Source organism: Taudactylus pleione, unplaced genomic scaffold, assembly GCF_031769625.1.
Source record: "Taudactylus pleione unplaced genomic scaffold, aTauple2 ptg000483l, whole genome shotgun sequence".
Classification (NCBI taxonomy): domain Eukaryota; kingdom Metazoa; phylum Chordata; class Amphibia; order Anura; family Myobatrachidae; genus Taudactylus; species Taudactylus pleione.
This window is the reverse complement of record NW_028284885.1, coordinates 3,647,202-3,668,187: the sequence shown is the minus strand read 5'-3', so window position 1 is coordinate 3,668,187 and position 20,986 is coordinate 3,647,202. Positions and strand designations below refer to the sequence as shown.

Genomic DNA, 20,986 nt, shown 5'->3' with positions numbered 1-20,986 from the left:
GTGGCCATAGCATTGTAGCCGATCCATGTGCAGGCGTTTGGTGGGCTGAATGGGCCGAGACGGCACAGCCAATTCCTTAACCACAGAAACCAATTGAGTCAGCGACCTAAGACTATGGGGGTCATTCGGACCCGCTCGCGAGGGAAGTTCGCTCGCAAGCGGGTCGATGGTTGACGAATGCGCATGACGGAGGGAGCTCCGTCGTGCGCATGCGTGAGACCCGGCGAGTGACGAGAAATACGTCGCTCGGGGTCTCGCAACAAAGGGGGCGTGCTGTCGATGGTGACTGACAGCACGCCCCCTTTGGTGGGCGTGCCGGCCAGACGGAGGCGTTCCCATGGGAACGCCTACCGTCTGAGTCCGGCCCCACTGACATCAGTAATGATGGGTCTCGCCGCAAGCCCGATGGTCGCGATGGTCTTTGACCATCGCGACCATCATCATGGACGCTCGCATAAGCTGTGGGTGGTAACTCACAGCTATGCGAGCGTCCATGAGGACGCTCCAAAAACAGGTAGGAGGGCCTGATTCAGTGCGAGCGCTCTGGTCAGAGCGTCCGGCTCTGAATCAGCCCTATGACAGCCGCTATCACCGCGGAAGAGCTGTATGTTCAGCATTTGTATATTGTGGGGCCCGCACAGCGATGGAGGCAAGTTGTGTGTAGTCGTAAACATAAAATATATCTAGTCACTAATGTAAAAAGTGCGCTGGATAAGAAGACATTTTTGCTACTCATGCAGAGCTGCCTGCAGTAGATATGTCGGTATACAATCGGGAAGCCGGCTGCCTTAATACTGACAGCCGGCTTTCCGACTGTCATATCCCAGCGAGGGTGAAATGCCGGTGCGTCTAGATGTAGACGCCTGACATTTTCCCGACGCCGGGAGACAGGCGCCCGGCATCCCGATTAAAGGGATGCCGGGCACCGGTAGCGGACAGCCGCGGGGGGAGGGTTAGGTTTAGGGCACCCTGGGGGGACTTAGGGTTAGGCACCCCCCCGGGAGGGTTAGGGTTAGGCTAGGGGGAGGGAGGGTTAGGGTTAGGCACCTCCGGGGGACACTTAGGGTTAGGCACCCACCTTGGGGTTTAGGCAGCGGGGAAGGGGGGGGTTAGGGTTAGGCGCTTAGAGGGGGGATTAGGGTTAGGCCCTTGGGGGGGAGGTTAGGGTTAGGCATCCCTAAAGAGGGTTAGGGGGTTAGGTTAGGTTAGTAAGTACTTACCTACATACCTATCGACGATTGGGATTTCCAGCGCTGTCGGGCTTCCGCTGCCGGGAAGTCTGCTTTTGTCGGCCAGGTGCTGCCGGGAATCATACCGATTCCGATGTGTCCGTCCCGGCATGCCTAAATAGACTGTAGCAGATGCGCCCGGAATACGACGGGAGGTGCGGCTTCGCAGTGATAGTAAAACATGCATACATGTTGCAGAACATGGCCAGACAGTGTAATACATAGGTAATAAAGCCACGGGGAGCATGTAAAATGAAAATTGAACAATACATAAATACATAGGCCCTCATTCAGAGCCACTCGCTAGCGGCAGTACGCTCGTTCCGAGCGATGTTCGCACATCTGCGCATGCATACGTTTTTTAGTACGCATGCGCGAACCAGTCAGTGCGGCCGAAAATCATTTGTACGCAATATAGCGAGTGCCTGCTATTTTGAGTGACAGAATGAGTCGTATGTGGGTGGTAACAGGGGAAGGTGCTGGAAAACGGGGAGTGGAGATCCGAACGCAGGCGTGCCAAAGGTCAAAACGGGCGTTTTATGGGTGTGCATAATGAATACAGCAGCGTCAATGACCACGTCACTTGGTTTTTTTTAACTCAGAACTGCTCGCAAAATAGCGGTTGAAAAAACCAACCACAAGAATAGCGAGCAGTTCATACGCTGTACGATGTACTCGATTAATCTAATAAATAGCGGACATGACGTATGGTGCGAGCGGCCAGGGGGCGTTTTTATCAAATAAAAGAGCGGATGTTTCGCTCGCTCGTTCAGACTTAGAGGTGTGAACAGACTGCAATGTGCGAACGGATCATTTGCATAGCCACCCCTTGTTTTTGAACGAACGAACGCAAATAGCGAACGGCTCTGAATGAGGGCCATAATTTGTTTTCTTTTAAGCACACAATAATAGACGTCACTTATCAGTAGTCTTCCCCTTCAGGCTGACTGAAATATGGGGGGGGGGCTATTTATCAAAGCCTGGAGAGAGATACAATGGTGAGATATAAATACTAACCATTCTGCTACTAACTGTCATTTTTCAAACAGCCTGTAACATGTAATTTAGGAGCTGATTGGTTGGTAGTTTATCTCTCACAATTGTATCTGTCTCCAGGCTTTGATAAATACCCTGTTTAATACTGCAGACCGATCATTTATTGTTATTCTGCCAATGGATCGCACCATCGCTGTTATGCCAATATTAGCATATTTGGGAGGGCTTTTGACACGTTCAGCCAATTAGATGCGTCCCTTGGTCATCATCCAGGAGGAAACGCAGGAATTACTTGGGGAGGGGGTTTCTATATACAGTGGTGCTTGAATGTTTGTGAACCCTTCAGAATTTTATATGTTTCTGCTGAAATTTGGCCTAAAACTACCACAGATTTTCACATAAGTCCTAAAAGTAGATAAAGAGAATCAAATCAAACAAATGAGACAAAAAATTTAGACGGGCTTATTTTTTTATTGAGGAAAATGATCCAATACCACATATCTGTGAGTGTCAACAATATGTGAACCTTTGGTTTCAGTATCTGGTATGACCCCCTAGTGCAGCAATAACTGCTTCTAATTGATTAGTCCTGAACATTGCCTTGGAGGAACTTTACCCCATTCCTACGCAACAAAACAGCTTCAACTCTGTTATGTTGGTGGGTTTCCTCCCATGAACTGCTCGCTTCAGGGCCTTCCACAACATTTCGATTGGATTAAAGTCAGGACTTTGACTTGGCCATTCCAAAACTTTAAATTTATTCTTCATTAACCATTCTTTGGTGGAATGACCTGTGCATTGGGTCGTTGTCTTGCTGCATGACCTGACCCACGTTCTCTTGAGATGCAGCTCATGGACAGATGTCCTGACATTTTCCTTTAGAATATTCTAGTATAATTCAGAATTTAGTGTCCCATCAATGATGGCAAGTCGTCCTGTGCCAGAAGCAGCAAAACAGGCCCAAACCATGATACAGTACCACCACCACCGTGTTTCTGAGATGGAATGAGGTTTTTATGCTGGAATGCAGTGTTCTCTGTTCTCCAAACATAAAGCTTCTCATTTAAACCAAAAAGCTCTATTTTAGACTCATATGTCCACAAAACATTGTTCCGATAGTCTTCTGGCTTGTCCAGGTGATCTTTAGCAAACTGCAATGTTTTTTATGGAGAGCAGCGGCATTCTCCTTGCAATCCTGCCATGCACAACATTGTTGTTCAGCGTCCTCCTGATGGTGGACTCATGAACATTAACATTAGCTAATGTGAGAAAGGCCTTCAGTTGCTTAGAGGTTATATTGGGTTCCTTTGTGACCTTGCAAACTATTAGACGCCTTGCTCTTGGCGTGATCTTTGTTGGTCGACCACCCCTGGAGAGGGTAATAAAATATAATGGTCTGGAGTTTCCTCCACTTGTATACAATCTCTCTGACTGTTGGTTGGTGGAGTCCAAACTCTTTAGAGATAGTTTTGTAACCTTTTCCAGCCTGATGAGCATCAATAACTCTTCTTCTGAGGTCCTCAGAAATCTCCTTTGTTCATGGCATGATACACTTCCACAAACGTGTTGTGAACATCAGACTTTGAAGATCCCTGTTCTTTTAAAAAAGACCACTCGCACCTGATTGTCATCCCATAGATTGAAAATACCTGACTAATTTCACCTTCAAAATATCTGCTAAGCCTAAAGGTTCTCATACTTTTGACATTCACAGGTATGTGACATTGGACCATTTTCCTAAAAAAAAAAAAAAAAGTAAAATTTTTTGCCTTATTTGTTTGAATTGGTCTCTTTATCTGCTTTTAGGACTTCTGCGAAAATCTGTGGTAGTTTTAGGTCAAATTTCAGCAGAAATATATAAAATTCTGAAGGATTCGCTAACTTTCAAGCACCACTGTATATATACATATTAGAGATGAGCTGGCCAGACGGAGGCGTTCCCATGAGAACGCCTACCGTCTGGGGGCGGCCCCAATGACATCACAAGTGATGTCAGTGGGAGAGCTTTCGGCTCTGTTTGAGCCGAAAGCTCTCTGGGGTTTGCGGCAACGAGACCCTACCACAAGGGTCTTGTCGCAAGCCTGATGGTCGCGATGGTCTTGACCATCGCGACCATCATCATGGCCGCTCGCTATAGCTGTGGGTGGTCACCCACAGCTATGCGAGCGGCCAGGAGGCCGTTCTTAAAAAAAAAGACCGTCCCTGATTCAGAGCGAGCGCTCTGTCACAGCGACCGGCTCTGAATCAGGCCCTAAGTGTGTTGGAATGTGCCCGTATGCTATGCATAGTTGTGCGCTTCTATCCGCACACTGTGTTTCGCAGCTGCCATCATCGGCAGGGAGCACTTACATCAGCCCTATACCTGGTGCAAAAGGTCCATCTGAAAAAGATGGATCCCTGCGTATGCGCTATTCTGCATAGCTTACGATTGCGCCAACACTCCCTCAGTGAACTTCACCTACCCACGAATGCCCCATTACCAGCAAACTTGGCCCCTTCAGTCACAGATGTAAATGCGACTGCGTTGTGTGAGGACTGGTATCAGAAGGCTGAAAAAAATCCATTGTGCAGGGTTTTGCTAAACAGCAGATTGTTCGGGGTGGAGATTTTTTAACGCATTCCTTTCTAATGCACTCTGCTTCAGTCTACAAGAATCGTGGTCGGGGCTTCCTTCAGTTCTGCATCTAGCGCTGTAGGCGGGAGAGGTAATCCATACCTCAATCTCCCAGGCAGAAGCAGGCAACGTTCCTAAGCCGGGGAAATGACATGGAACGTTTAATAGGAGAACGATTTCCCCATTACACTTTAGTGTTTCAGCTCTAAAAACCACCGTGCACAGAATCCATGCAGCCTAAAGACTCTCGTGTGAGCAGAAGGGCACCAAGCAATCTCCTGATCAGTCAGCTGCGCTGTAGGCGAAGAGTCTTTAAAGAAGACTCAAATGTGATTTATATTGTAGACCAATCGACCCCCCTCCCCCATTAAACTGGTAGAACTTCTGGGTTCCCCAGTGCAGGACGCTCCGTACGCTGCAACCCATGGAGACGTGGGGGGGGGGGGAAAGGTTTCAGATCATTAGATGGCACCATCATAGCTATCGGTCATCCATACATTTTATTGGTATCCAAGAAGCTAAGTATTGCTGCTCTACTGCACCTAGACTCTTGTTGCACTGACGAAAGGGGCTCATATAGGGCCTTATTGTGAGTCGGATGTAACTCAAAATGCGGACGGATACTACGGATATCTGCAAACTGGACATGCGCCATAGAAAGCAGGACGCAGACTGCGCATGTGCCGGACCATGCATAAAACCACGAACAGAGATTGAAATTGCAGACAGATCGCTCTGTCTGTGAGATGGGCGTTTCTGGGCGGCGACCATGTAGTCTGTGCTGCTGCATAGAGCGCAAAGCGGCTCCCGAGTCCCCTCACCAGCGTTACGGCGCACATCACATCCGTGATTCTGATGAGGGTACTTGGGAGCCGCTCTGCGCTGTATGTATGCAGAACACAGAGCTGTCAGACTAGCCAGAAGCATTCAAGAGGAGCCGGCCATGTGAGGTGAGTGATCAGGGGTATTGGGGCAGGCACTGTGGGGCATTGGGGGATACACTGTGGGGCATATAGGGGGAGGGTTCTGTGGGGCAGGGTGACAATTTTATTGGAGGGGTCCTCAGGGATAGATGTGGGGGGGGATGTTTTAGATCATCAGGTGGCATCATGGTTGGACCTTGATCCGGCCCTGCATAGGACGGTCGTGGGAGTATCTTGGACGTGTAGGCCAACATTTGTGCTCATTTGTGGTGCACGGACAGATATGGGGCCCCTGCGGGTGCGGGCGGAAGACGCAATAAGATGGGCGGATACTCGCATAGTCAGGTGGATCTCCCTAGTGTAGCGCAGACCATGAAAGCCGTTGTCCAATTGGTTGTTACGGATTAGTGCAAATATTTCACCCAGTTGCAATGTTATCAAATGATCCATAATATGACCCAATATACAGTTTACTGCACCATTAGATTATTTGTAGTATATGGAATTATATGGGTTGGGTATGAAATCCCAGCTGTCGGGATGCCGCTGGTCAGAATACCGACAGCGACATCCCGACACCCATAGGAACTAATGGTAAGTATCATTCTAACCCGTACCCTAACCCACCCTCCCCGGTGCCTATCCCTAACCTCTCCCCTGGTGCCTAAACCTTACCTCCCCCTCCCCGCACCCTAAACCTAACACCCCCTCCCTGGTGCCTAAACCTAACACCCCCTCCCCGGTGCCTAAACCTAACCTTCCCCTCTAGTGCCTAAACCTAACCTCCCCCTCACCGCACCGTAAACCTAACACCCCTACCCCGGTGCCTAACCCTTCCCCTAATCAGGGGCATTTCTAGAGAGGAGGGGGTCCGTTTGCAGTCTCCGACACGGGCCCCCTCCTCTCCGCCCGGCGGCCGGCAGCCATTTTATAGTCGTTTTACAGTGCCAGACCCCCGCGCCGATGTGGGACCCCGGAGAGGTAAGTAATATTATGGGTGCAGGGTGTGCGGTGCGGGGGCCCCCTGGACCCAGGGGCCCGTGTTCCCGGTACACCCTGCAGATACGCCCCTCTCCCTAATGCATAACCCCTCTACCTAACCCTAACATCCCCCTAACACCCAATACTTTCCTTCAGGATGCCGGCGGTTGGGATACTGGTGCCGGGACCCCAACTTTTCAGGATTTCGGCACCGGTAGTCACACAGTCGTCATCCCACATGCCGGAGTGCCGACCACATCCCAATTATATCCCCTGAGTGTGTAAATGAAAGCAAACACATTTTCCTGTTCACTTTATGTTTTCCTGCTTTCTGGCTGCCATTTTGTTCCAACATTGAGCTACACAACATTGTGGCAGCAACTTTCTAACCTCACTGAATAGCTGCAAACGGTCCCATAATTCTCTGCGTTACAGTTCTCGTCTGTGGGTCTCGTCTCTTCCCGCACAGGAAACCTGACTAGGAATGGCGGCTACGTTACTGGAACGTTACTTTAGCGGCCTGGAGAACACTTTCATTCACCTCTTTGTCTTTCATTCTCTCATTTTTCTTTCATCGTTTCAGCTGGTGCTTCCAGAATATTCCATCCACAGCCTGTTCTGCATCATGTTTATGTGTGCGGAGGAATGGCTGACACTTGGGCTGAATGCCCCGTTGCTTTTCTACCACATATGGCGGTAAGTGGGTCTCCTGGTGCCCCCTGGTTGTCACATTGGTGCCATTAACCCCTGCATGACTTGGCCAGTTACAGCACCTGCACATGGGCCTACACGCTGGGGATTAATCATAGTGACCGTGTGTAGTTGTAAATGTAATGGAATTATAAGGTCTATACTGCAAGTACTAATGTGATTTACTTATCTTGAATCGTTGCTTGGATGCGCCGTCTAATAAATGCCTGGTACTTAGAAAGGTCTGTGGGCCTGATTGTGTGTCAGACGTAACTCTGTGCAAGGGCGCAAACGGCGAGTTTTTGCATACGGCACGTGCGCAGATATCAGTCTACGCATATCTTTGCGTATCTCCGCCCTATTCGGAACCAGACAGAACTTGGCCGGATCTGTCTTCCTGTGAAATTGGGAGTTTTGGGGCGGTGAATGGGTTTTGACAAAGCGAGCACACGGAACCGGCCTGTGGGCGTGCAGCGACAGCTCCGTGTGTAGGGGAAAGGGAAGAATGTTTCTGGCCTAATCATGAATGCAGCATGGTCCCCCCTTGCCAACTCTGGGATCCGCCTCACGCAACATCGATGCTGGGTACACATCGCTTAGTGCATACCCAGTATTACTGTGTGTCACAGTACTGTGCGGATGCGCAGTACTTAGCTACTGAGGTCAGACACCTAAATACTGCTGTTATCCCTTGCAGTACGATACTCTACTTCCTACTGATACCGCTGTGTTACTGCTGTTATCCCCTGCAATACTGCTACTCTGCTTCCCACTGATACCGCTGTGTTACTGCTGTTATCCCCTGCAATACCGCTACTCTGCTTCCCACTGATACCCCTGTGTTACCGCTGTTATCCCCTGTAATACCGCTTCCCACTGATACCGCTGTGTTACCACTGTTATCCCCTGCAATACCGCTACTCTGCTTCCCACTGATACTGCTGTGTTACCGCTGTTATCCCCTGCAATACCGCTACTCTGCTTCCCACTGATACCCCTGTGTTACCGCTGTTATCCCCTGCAATACCGCTGCTCTGCTTCCCACTGATACCGCTGTGTTACCGCTGTTATCCCCTGCAATACTGCTACTCTGCTTCCCACTGATACCGCTGTGTTACCGCTGTTATCCCCTGCAATACCTCTACTCTGCTTCCCACTGATACCGCTGTGTTACCGCTGTTATCCCCTGCAATACCGCTACTCTGCTTCCCACTGATACAGCTGTGTTACCGCTGTTATCCCCTGCAATACCGCTACTCTGCTTCCCACTGATACCCCTGTGTTACTGCTGTTATTGCCTGCAATACCGCTACTCTGCTTCCCACTGATACCGCTGTGTTACCGCTGTGTTATCCCCTGCAATACCGCTACTCTGCTTCCCACCGATACCGCTGTGTTACCGCTGTTATCCCCTGCAATACCGCTACTCTGCTTCCCACTGATACCCCTGTGTTACTGCTGTTATCCCCTGCAATACCGCTACTCTGCTTCCCACTGATACCGCTGTGTTACCGCTGTTATCCCCTGCAATACTGCTACTCTGCTTCCCACTGATACCGCTGTGTTACCGCTGTAATCCCCTGCAATACCGCTACTCTGCTTCCCACTGATACCGCTGTGTTACTGCTGTTATCCCCTGCAATACCGCTACTCTGCTTCCCACTGATACAGCTGTGTTACCGCTGTTATCCCCTGCAATACCGCTACTCTGCTTCCCACTGATACCCCTGTGTTACTGCTGTTATCCCCTGCAATACCGCTACTCTGCTTCCCACTGATACCGCTGTGTTACCGCTGTGTTATCCCCTGCAATACCGCTACTCTGCTTCCCACTGATACCGCTGTGTTACCGCTGTTGTCCCCTGCAATACCGCTACTCTGCTTCCCACTGATACCACTGTGTTACTGCTGTTATCCCCTGCAATACCGCTACTCTGCTTCCCACTGATACCGCTGTGTTACCACTGTGTTATCACCTGCAATACCGCTACTCTGCTTCCCACCGATACCGCTGTGTTACCGCTGTTGTCCCCTGCAATACCGCTACTCTGCTTCCCACTGATACCGCTGTGTTACTGCTGTTATCCCCTGCAATACCGCTACTCTGCTTCCCACTGATACCGCTGTGTTACTGCTGTTATCCCCTGCAATACCGCTACTCTGCTTCCCACTGATACCGCTGTGTTACCACTGTTATCCCCTGCAATACCGCTACTCTGCTTCCCTCTGATACCCCTGTGTTACCACTGTTATCCCCTGCAATACCGCTACTCTGCTTCCCACTGATACAGCTGTGTTACCGCTGTTATCCCCTGCAATACCGCTACTCTGCTTCCCACTGATACCCCTGTGTTACTGCTGTTATCCCCTGCAATACCGCTACTCTGCTTCCCACTGATACTGCTGTGTTACCGCTGTGTTATCCCCTGCAATACCGCTACTCTGCTTCCCACTGATACCGCTGTGTTACCGCTGTTGTCCCCTGCAATACCGCTACTCTGCTTCCCACTGATACCACTGTGTTACTGCTGTTATCCCCTGCAATACCGCTACTCTGCTTCCCACTGATACCGCTGTGTTACCACTGTGTTATCCCCTGCAATACCGCTACTCTGCTTCCCACCGATACCGCTGTGTTACCGCTGTTGTCCCCTGCAATACCGCTACTCTGCTTCCCACTGATACCGCTGTGTTACTGCTGTTATCCCCTGCAATACCGCTACTCTGCTTCCCACTGATACCGCTGTGTTACTGCTGTTATCCCCTGCAATACCGCTACTCTGCTTCCCACTGATACCGCTGTGTTACCGCTGTTATCCCCTGCAATACCGCTACTCTGCTTCCCTCTGATACCCCTGTGTTACCACTGTTATCCCCTGCAATACCGCTACTCTGCTTCCCACCGATACCGCTGTGTTACTGCTGTTATCCCCTGCAATACCGCTACTCTGCTTCCCTCTGATACTCCTGTGTTACCACTGTTATCCCCTGCAATACTGCTGCTCTGCTTCCCACTGATACCGCTGTGTTACCGCTGTTATCCCCTGCAATACCGCTACTCTGCTTCCCACTGATACTGCTTTGTTATCTCATGCAATACCGCTACTCTGCTTCCCACTGATACCGCTGTGTTACCACTGTTATCCCCTGCAATACCGCTACTCTGCTTCCCACTGATACCGCTGTGTTACTGCTGTTATCCCCTGCAATACCGCTGCTCTGCTTCCCACTGATACCGCTGTGTTACTGCTGTTATCCCCTGCAATACCGCTGCTCTGCTTCCCACTGATACACCTGTGTTACTGCTGTTATCCCCTGCAATACCGCTACTCTGCTTCCCACTGAGCCGCTGTGTTATCCCATGCAATACCGCTACTCTGCTTCCCACTGATTCCACTGTGTTACCGCTGTTATCCCTTGCAGTACGATACTCTACTTCCTACTGATGCCGCTGTGTTACTGCTGTTATCCCCTGCAATACCGCTACTCTGCTTCCCACTGATACCGCTGTGTTACTGCTGTCATCCCCTGCAATACCGCTACTCTGCTTCCCACTGATACCGCTGTGTTACCGCTGTTATCCCCTGCAATACCGCTACTCTGCTTCCCACTGATACCACTGTGTTACTGCTGTTATCCCCTGCAATACCGCTACTCTGCTTCCCACTGATACCGCTGTGTTACCACTGTGTTATCCCCTGCAATACCGCTACTCTGCTTCCCACCGATACCGCTGTGTTACCGCTGTTGTCCCCTGCAATACCGCTACTCTGCTTCCCACTGATACCGCTGTGTTACTGCTGTTATCCCCTGCAATACCGCTACTCTGCTTCCCACTGATACAGCTGTGTTACCGCTGTTATCCCCTGCAATACTGCTACTCTGCTTCCCACTGATATCCCTGTGTTACTGCTGTTATCCCCTGCAATACCGCTACTCTGCTTCCCACTGATACCGCTGTGTTACCGCTGTGTTATCCCCTGCAATACCGCTACTCTGCTTCCCACCGATACCGCTGTGTTACCGCTGTTGTCCCCTGCAATACCGCTACTCTGATTCCCACTGATACCCCTGTGTTACTGCTGTTATCCCCTGCAATACCGCTACTCTGCTTCCCACTGATACCGCTGTGTTACCGCTGTTATCCCCTGCAATACTGCTACTCTGCTTCCCACTGATACCGCTGTGTTACCGCTGTTATCCCCTGCAATACCGCTACTCTGCTTCCCACTGATACCGCTGTGTTACTGCTGTTATCCCCTGCAATACCACTACTCTGCTTCCCACTGATACAGCTGTGTTACCGCTGTTATCCCCTGCAATACCGCTACTCTGCTTCCCACTGATACCCCTGTGTTACTGCTGTTATCCCCTGCAATACCGCTACTCTGCTTCCCACTGATACCGCTGTGTTACCACTGTGTTATCCCCTGCAATACCGCTACTCTGCTTCCCACCGATACCGCTGTGTTACCGCTGTTGTCCCCTGCAATACCGCTACTCTGCTTCCCACTGATACCGCTGTGTTACTGCTGTTATCCCCTGCAATACCGCTACTCTGCTTCCCACTGATACAGCTGTGTTACCGCTGTTATCCCCTGCAATACCGCTACTCTGCTTCCCACTGATACCCCTGTGTTACTGCTGTTATCCCCTGCAATACCGCTACTCTGCTTCCCACTGATACCGCTGTGTTACCGCTGTGTTATCCCCTGCAATACCGCTACTCTGCTTCCCACTGATACCGCTGTGTTACCGCTGTTGTCCCCTGCAATACCGCTACTCTGCTTCCCACTGATACCACTGTGTTACTGCTGTTATCCCCTGCAATACCGCTACTCTGCTTCCCACTGATACCGCTGTGTTACCACTGTGTTATCCCCTGCAATACCGCTACTCTGCTTCCCACCGATACCGCTGTGTTACCGCTGTTGTCCCCTGCAATACCGCTACTCTGCTTCCCACTGATACCACTGTGTTACTGCTGTTATCCCCTGCAATACCGCTACTCTGCTTCCCACTGATACCGCTGTGTTACCACTGTGTTATCCCCTGCAATACCGCTACTCTGCTTCCCACCGATACCGCTGTGTTACCGCTGTTGTCCCCTGCAATACCGCTACTCTGCTTCCCACTGATACCGCTGTGTTACTGCTGTTATCCCCTGCAATACCGCTACTCTGCTTCCCACTGATACCGCTGTGTTACTGCTGTTATCCCCTGCAATACCGCTACTCTGCTTCCCACTGATACCGCTGTGTTACCACTGTTATCCCCTGCAATACCGCTACTCTGCTTCCCTCTGATACCCCTGTGTTACCACTGTTATCCCCTGCAATACCGCTACTCTGCTTCCCACTGATACAGCTGTGTTACCGCTGTTATCCCCTGCAATACCGCTATTCTGCTTCCCACTGATACCCCTGTGTTACTGCTGTTATCCCCTGCAATACCTCTACTCTGCTTCCCACTGATACCCCTGTGTTACCGCTGTGTTATCCCCTGCAATACCGCTACTCTGCTTCCCACTGATACCGCTGTGTTACCGCTGTTGTCCCCTGCAATACCGCTACTCTGCTTCCCACTGATACCACTGTGTTACTGCTGTTATCCCCTGCAATACCGCTACTCTGCTTCCCACTGATACCGCTGTGTTACCACTGTGTTATCCCCTGCAATACCGCTACTCTGCTTCCCACCGATACCGCTGTGTTACCGCTGTTGTCCCCTGCAATACCGCTACTCTGCTTCCCACTGATACCGCTGTGTTACTGCTGTTATCCCCTGCAATACCGCTACTCTGCTTCCCACTGATACCGCTGTGTTACCACTGTTATCCCCTGCAATACCGCTACTCTGCTTCCCTCTGATACCCCTGTGTTACCACTGTTATCCCCTGCAATACCGCTACTCTGCTTCCCACCGATACCGCTGTGTTACTGCTGTTATCCCCTGCAATACCGCTACTCTGCTTCCCTCTGATACTCCTGTGTTACCACTGTTATCCCCTGCAATACTGCTGCTCTGCTTCCCACTGATACCGCTGTGTTACCGCTGTTATCCCCTGCAATACCGCTACTCTGCTTCCCACTGATACTGCTTTGTTATCCCATGCAATACCGCTACTCTGCTTCCCACTGATACCGCTGTGTTACCACTGTTATCCCCTGCAATACCGCTACTCTGCTTCCCACTGATACCGCTGTGTTACTGCTGTTATTCCCTGCAATACCGCTGCTCTGCTTCCCACTGATACCGCTGTGTTACTGCTGTTATCCCCTGCAATACCGCTGCTCTGCTTCCCACTGATACACCTGTGTTACTGCTGTTATCCCCTGCAATACCGCTACTCTGCTTCCCACTGATACCGCTGTGTTATCCCATGCAATACCGCTACTCTGCTTCCCACTGATTCCACTGTGTTACCGCTGTTATCCCTTGCAGTACGATACTCTACTTCCTACTGATGCCGCTGTGTTACTGCTGTTATCCCCTGCAATACCGCTACTCTGCTTCCCACTGATACCGCTGTGTTACTGCTGTTATCCCCTGCAATACCGCTACTCTGCTTCCCACTGATACCGCTGTGTTACTGCTGTTATCCCCTGCAATACCGCTACTCTGCTTCCCACTGATACCGCTGTGTTACCGCTATTATCCCCTGCAATACCGCTACTCTCCTTCCCACTGATACCGCTGTGTTACTGCTGTTATCCCCTGCAATACCGCTGCTCTGCTTCCCACTGATACCGCTGTGTTACCGCTGTTATCCCCTGCAATACCGCTACTCTGCTTCCCACTGATACCACTGTGTTACCGCTGTTATCCCCTGCAGTACGATACTCTACTTCCTACTGATAGCGCTGTGTTACTGCTGTTATCCCCTGCAGTACGATACTCTGCTTCCCACTGATACCGCTGTGTTACTGCTGTTATCCCCTGCAATACCTCTACTCTGCTTCCCACTGATACTGCTGTGTTACCGCTGTTATCCCCTGCAATACCGCTACTCTGCTTCCTACTGATACTGCTGTGTTACCGCTGTTATCCCCTGCAATACCGCTACTCTGCTTCCCACTGATACCGCTGTGTTACTGCTGTTATCCCCTGCAATACCGCAACTCTGCTTCCCACTGATACCGCTGTGTTAAAGCTGTTATCCCCTGCAATACTGCTGCTCTGCTTCCCACTGATACCGCTGTGTTAACGCTGTTATCCCCTGCAATACCGCTACTCTGCTTCCCACTGATACCGCTGTGTTACCGCTGTTATCCCCTGCAATACCGCTACTCTGCTTCCCACTGATACAGCTGTGTTACCGCTGTTATCCCCTGCAATACCGCTACTCTGCTTCCCACTGATACCCCTGTGTTACTGCTGTTATCCCCTGCAATACCGCTACTCTGCTTCCCACTGATACCGCTGTGTTATCCCCTGCAATACCGCTACTCTGCTTCCCACCGATACCGCTGTGTTACCGCTGTTGTCCCCTGCAATACCGCTACTCTGCTTCCCACTGATACCCCTGTGTTACTGCTGTTATCCCCTGCAATACCGCTACTCTGCTTCCCACTTATACCGCTGTGTTACCGCTGTGTTATCCCCTGCAATACCGCTACTCTGCTTCCCACCGATACCGCTGTGTTACCGCTGTTGTCCCCTGCAACACCGCTACTCTGCTTCCCACTGATACCGCTGTGTTACTGCTGTTATCCCCTGCAATACCGCTACTCTGCTTCCCACTGATACCGCTGTGTTACCACTGTTATCCCCTGCAATACCACTACTCTGCTTCCCACTGATACCGCTGTGTTACCACTATTATCCCCTGCAATACCGCTACTCTGCTTCCCTCTGATACCCCTGTGTTACCACTGTTATCCCCTGCAATACCGCTACTCTGCTTCCCACCGATACCGCTGTGTTACTGCTGTTATCCCCTGCAATACCGCTACTCTGCTTCCCTCTGATACTCCTGTGTTACCACTGTTATCCCCTGCAATACTGCTGCTCTGCTTCCCACTGATACCGCTGTGTTACCGCTGTTATCCCCTGCAATACCGCTACTCTGCTTCCCACTGATACTGCTTTGTTATCCCATGCAATACCGCTACTCTGCTTCCCACTGATACCGCTGTGTTACCACTGTTATCCCCTGCAATACCGCTACTCTGCTTCCCACTGATACCGCTGTGTTACTGCTGTTATCCCCTGCAATACCGCTGCTCTGCTTCCCACTGATACCGCTGTGTTACTGCTGTTATCCCCTGCAATACCGCTGCTCTGCTTCCCACTGTTTCACCTGTGTTACTGCTGTTATCCCCTGCAATACCGCTACTCTGCTTCCCACTGATACCGCTGTGTTATCCCATGTAATACCGCTACTCTGCTTCCCACTGATTCCACTTTGTTACAGCTGTTATCCTCTGCAATACCGCTACTCTGCTTCCCACTGATACCGCTGTTATCCTCTGCAATACCGCTACTCTGCTTCCCACTGATACCGCTGTTACCGCTGTTGCCCTGTTGATATCAATAAACCCAGCATCCTGGTTATAGTCTCTCTATGTGGCCGTAATACAGGCTCTATGTGTACGTGACAATTTTCTATCTTCCTTCAGGTATTTCCACTGCCCGGCGGACAGCTCAGAGTTGGCGTACGATCCAGCTGTAGTAATGAATGCCAGTACCCTGAGTTATTGCCAGAAAGAGGCCTGGTGCAAGTTAGCGTTTTATCTCCTCTCCTTCTTTTATTATCTATACTGGTACATCACTTTATCTCTCTCCAAGCTTTGATACATCTCCCCCTATGTCTCCCTTCTGTTACAGATTTGATGCTATAGGCTGCAGGGCTCATTCACACTCGCCTGCTTTTCATTTGTCAATAAACACATAAACCGGAGCACCCGTAGGAAACCCACACAAACATGGGAAGAACATACAAACTCCACATAGTGTAATGGTCACAAACGCATGTACTCAGGAGTCTGGCATATTATGTCGACGTTGTCAATGTGCTAAACCAGATTGTCAGTATGGGCTGTGTGTTGACTTGTTACATGTCGACATTCACAATTTAGACACTAGCATAATGTTCAAAATGTTGACAATATACATGTCGGTAGTGAGGATATCAACAGTACTTTATTTCCCTAACCCTTACCACAGCCTAGACCTTACTGCAACCTAATCATAACCCTAACTGCAGCCTAACCGCAGACTAAGCCTTATTGCAACCTGACCCTAACCACAGCCTAACCCTAACAGCAGCCTAATAATAACCCTAACTGCAGCCTAACTCTAACCGCAGCCTAATCATAACCCTATCCGCAGACTAATCATAACCCTATCCGCAGCCTAATCATAACCCTTACCGTAGCCTAACTCTAACCGCAGCCTAATCATAACCCTAACTGCAACCTAACTCTAACCACAGCCTAATCATAACCCTAACTGCAGCCTAACCCTAACCGCAGCCTAATCAGAACCCTTACCGCAGCCTAATCATAACTCTAACTGCAGCCTAACTCTAACCGCAGCCTAATAATAACTCTAACTGCAACCTAACTCTAACCACAGCCTAAACATAACCCTAACTGCACCCTAACCGCAGCCTAATCATAGCCCTAGCCGCAGCCTAATCATAGCCCTAGCCGCAGCCTAATCATAACTCTAACCACAGCCTAACCCTAACCGCAGCCTAATAATAATCCTAACCGCAGCCTAATCAGAACCTTTACCGCAGCCTTAATCATAACTCTAACTGCAGCCTACCTCTAACCACAGCAAAATCATAACCCTAACTGCAACCTAACTCTTAACCGCAGCCTAATCATAACTCTAACCGCAGCCTAATCGTAACCCTAACCACAGCCTAACCCTAAATCGCAGCCTAATAATAACCCTAACCTCAGCCTAATCAGAACCATAACCACAGCCTAGTCATAACCCTAACCACAGCCTAATAATAACCCTAACCGCAGCCTAATCATAACCCTAACCACAGCCTAACCCTAACCACAGCCTAATAATAACCCTATCCACAGCCTAATTATAACTCTAACTGCAGCCTAACTCTAACCGCAGCCTAATCATAACCCTAACTGCAACCTAACTCTAACCGCAGCCTAATCACAACCCTAACTGCACCCTAACCGCAGCCTAATCAGAACCCTAACCGCAGCCTAATCATAACCCTAACAGCAGCCTAATCATAACCCTAACAGCAGCCTAAGCCTAACCGTAGCCTAAGCCTAACCGCAGCCTAATAATAATCCTAACCACAGCCTAACCATAACCCTAACTGCAGCCTAACCCTAACCGCAGCTTAATCATAACCTGAACTGCAGCCTAATCATAACCCTAACCACAGCCTAACCCTAACTGCAGCCTAATCATAACCACAGCCTAATCATAACCCTAACTGCAGCCTAACCCTAACCACAGCCTAAACATAACCCTAACTGCAGCCGAACCCTAACCGCAGGAAATCATAACCAATAGCAGATTTTACCTAGGGGCTGTGGGACTGCAGCCCCCCCATTAAAATGTGCCACCCGCAGGGACTGCCTAGCCATTGCCAGTCCAGACTGCAATAGCAGAGAGAGGGGTTCCCATGGGACATCACTCCCTGCTATTTCGGCAGCCCTATCTGGCTTCTAGGGGCTGCAGCTGATGCGTTCCCTAGAAGCCAGCCTGTTTGCTAGCAGCGCTGGTCTTAAGCTCCGCTCCCTTATTTAGGCTCCGCCCCTTGCCACCTCCAGACTTAAGGCCTGCCTCCCAGTGATATCAGCTGTCAATCATTGTGTTGGCAGGGAGAAGAGGGCTGCGCAGCCTATGACGTGTAGGCCAGACAGGTAAGGAGCCGACTCTGATCATAACCCTAACTGCAGCCTAACCCTAACACTCATATGTTCATAATGTAGACATGCATAATGTCAGCATTTTGTACATATCAACATTCTGACCAAATATGTAGACATTCTGAACCTGTGGACATTGCAGCCTCGACATTATGAATGAGATGTAGTCACGATGCCGGCGGACGGGATGTCGGACGTCGATATACCAATGCTGGAATCCCGAAGAGGATAAAGATGTCGGCGCCGCTATCCCGAACAGGATGAAGATACCGATGTCGGCATCCCAAAGGTAAGTATGCGGCTTAGCGGAGATGGGGGGTTAGGGTTATGCACCCCCGGGCGGAGATTGGGGTTAGGCGCCCCCTGGGGGAGGTTAGGGCTAGGCTGCGGGAAGGGGGGTTAGGCTTAGGCACCACCAGGGGGACGGTAGTGTTAGGCACCACCTCGGGAGGGTTAAATTTAGGGTGTGGGAAGGGGAAGTTAGGGTTAGGCAACGCCGGGGGAATATTAGGGTTAGGCACCACTGGGGGGAGGTTAGGGCTAGGCACCACTGGGGTAGGATTAGGGGGGACAGGAGGAGGGTAAGTATACTTACCAGCCCTGTCCGGATTTTGCAGATCGGGATGCCACTGTCGGTCTGACTGCTGGCATCCCGTCCGCCGACCCTCCATACCCATTCCATAAATAACATATCATTAATTTCAAATGTTTCTTTGTGGACGATGAATTGAGCATGATGGCCTGCCCCTTGTGTGCTGCCTAACAATTTATGTTTTCCTCGTTCTTTTAGTATGATATATACTTTGATGAGTTCCTAAGGAGGAAGAGACTGGGAGATTAAGGAAATTACAAGCGGATAAGATGAAGAACTTGTCTGGCTTTTGTAAAATGCTAGAAATTATATACAGGTCTACACACACCTCCCCATATGAAGGAACTCTAGCCCTGAAGATCTGGGAAGGTTGTAGCTTTAGAAGGACAGCTATGTTCAGTACAAGTGTACCACCACAAGTGTACCACCACCGGATTGATCATTTTCAGAGAGCATTAGTCCAGCCATACCGCGTCACCTTGGTCAATGATTTCTATCATAGATTTACAAACAGACACCGATGTGAAGTTGTCATAAAATGGGACAGGAGAGCGATCACAGACGGATGACAGGTGCTTGAATGTGGTGCATTGTACCGGACAGCCAGTTCAACATTATCTCTTTAAAAATATACCCGGATGAAAAATAATGGCAGCTGCAATAATTCATAGAGTTTTTGCTCATAACTTAAAATGCTGTTCGAACTTTTTTTTTATTTATTTTTACTGTTGATGTAAATAATCCCCATGATGCATATTCAGTGCGCGGTGCTGATTGGGACTGAATTTGCCTACGTACCCGTCCACCCTGATTCCCCTTTGCAAGCGTCAACCACATGTCACTTTATGTACGCGGAGTCTCCAAAACGACAGGTAATTTATTAAGTGTATTCGCAGGCTCCGCTGCGCCTGACACAAAGTGATTGCAGATTATTTCCCATTCGTCAGCCCGAATCAAAAAACTTGCATGTAGTTAATTAAGTCATCCTGGAGTTGGATATTCAATTATCATATATTTGCTGAGTGCCGCGCACTGGGAATTCCAGGTTGGGTTGGGGGAGAGGCAGTAAGTACGCACCATTGCGATGTTAGTTTACATAGCGTTGACAGTTTCTGTTATACTGACAAAGGCTGAAGTTATATTACTGTAGGACTGTGTGAGTCATTTCAAATTGCACAATTACAGTTTTATGGAGCGTACACACGGTCAGATTTGTCAGACTTGTCAGATTTGTCAGACTTGTCAGATTTGTCAGATGAACGACTGAACGATTAAACGATTTGAACGATTTGGACGATTTGACCAAAGTTTTGAACGATTTGAACGATTTGAACGATTGAACGATTTTTGACTGCATTAAAATGAATGGAAATCGTCCAAGTCTGACTGCAAACCCATCAGATGTCAGATATCGTTATCTGACCAACGGGAACGCGCATCGTTGATCGTCCATCGTTCAGGCATGTCAGATATGAACGATTTTCCATCAGATATGAACGACTGAACGATTTTTAAATCGTTATCGTCCATATCTGAAGAAAAAATCTGATCGTGTGTATGCACCATTACTTGAAGAGACTACGCCGTGTGAGTTCCCTCATTACTTGCATTCAACAAAGTTAATCTGGTTGCAGAGAGTTTACTAAAAAAACCGTTGTTGTTTTTATTTACAAAACAAAAAATTTCTTTTTTTTTTTTTTATTTATTACAATTTAAGATTTGCCAAATGTATTATTTATGTATTTGTCTGAATTATATGTAAAAGTGTTGTAACTCATTATTTCTTGCTGGTTATAGGTGTTTTCATTGGGAATAAGGGCAAAATTTACTAAGCGGCGGGTACTAAACCCCGGTGGCGTTTTGACGGCGGTTTTGCTATCTGTAAATTTACTAAGGCCAAAACCGCCGTCAAAGCACATTTTAGAATAGAATAGAACAGGGCTGTCATTTAGAAATCACTGCAAAACCGCCACCAAACTGCCGGGCTTTAGAACCCGCCGTCAAACCGCCACCAAACCGCCGGGGTTTAGAACCCGCCATTTAGTAAAGTTTGAAAAGAGTTTTTTTGTTTTGTCTTCACTTAGACCAGTACATGAAAT

At 49.4% G+C, this 20,986-nt stretch overlaps 1 protein-coding gene across 2 annotated transcripts in view; it reads left to right on the top strand.

The window, feature by feature from the left end:
* CNIH3 (cornichon family AMPA receptor auxiliary protein 3) overlaps positions 1-20,605 on the top strand; it is a 164,193-nt gene extending 143,588 nt beyond the window's left edge. Inside the window, exons 4-6 of one of the 2 annotated variants that reach the window (XM_088449362.1) lie at positions 7,327-7,439; positions 16,055-16,198; positions 19,086-20,605. In XM_088449362.1, the coding sequence (XP_088305488.1) occupies positions 7,327-7,439; positions 16,055-16,198; positions 19,086-19,113 (285 nt within the window). In that variant the 3' untranslated portion in view covers positions 19,114-20,605. Of the gene's footprint in view, positions 1-7,326; positions 7,440-16,054; positions 16,740-19,085 lie in introns of those variants that run through there. The other variant, XM_088449361.1, reaches the window with a different exon arrangement.
* Positions 20,606-20,986: the final 381 nt, after the last annotated feature.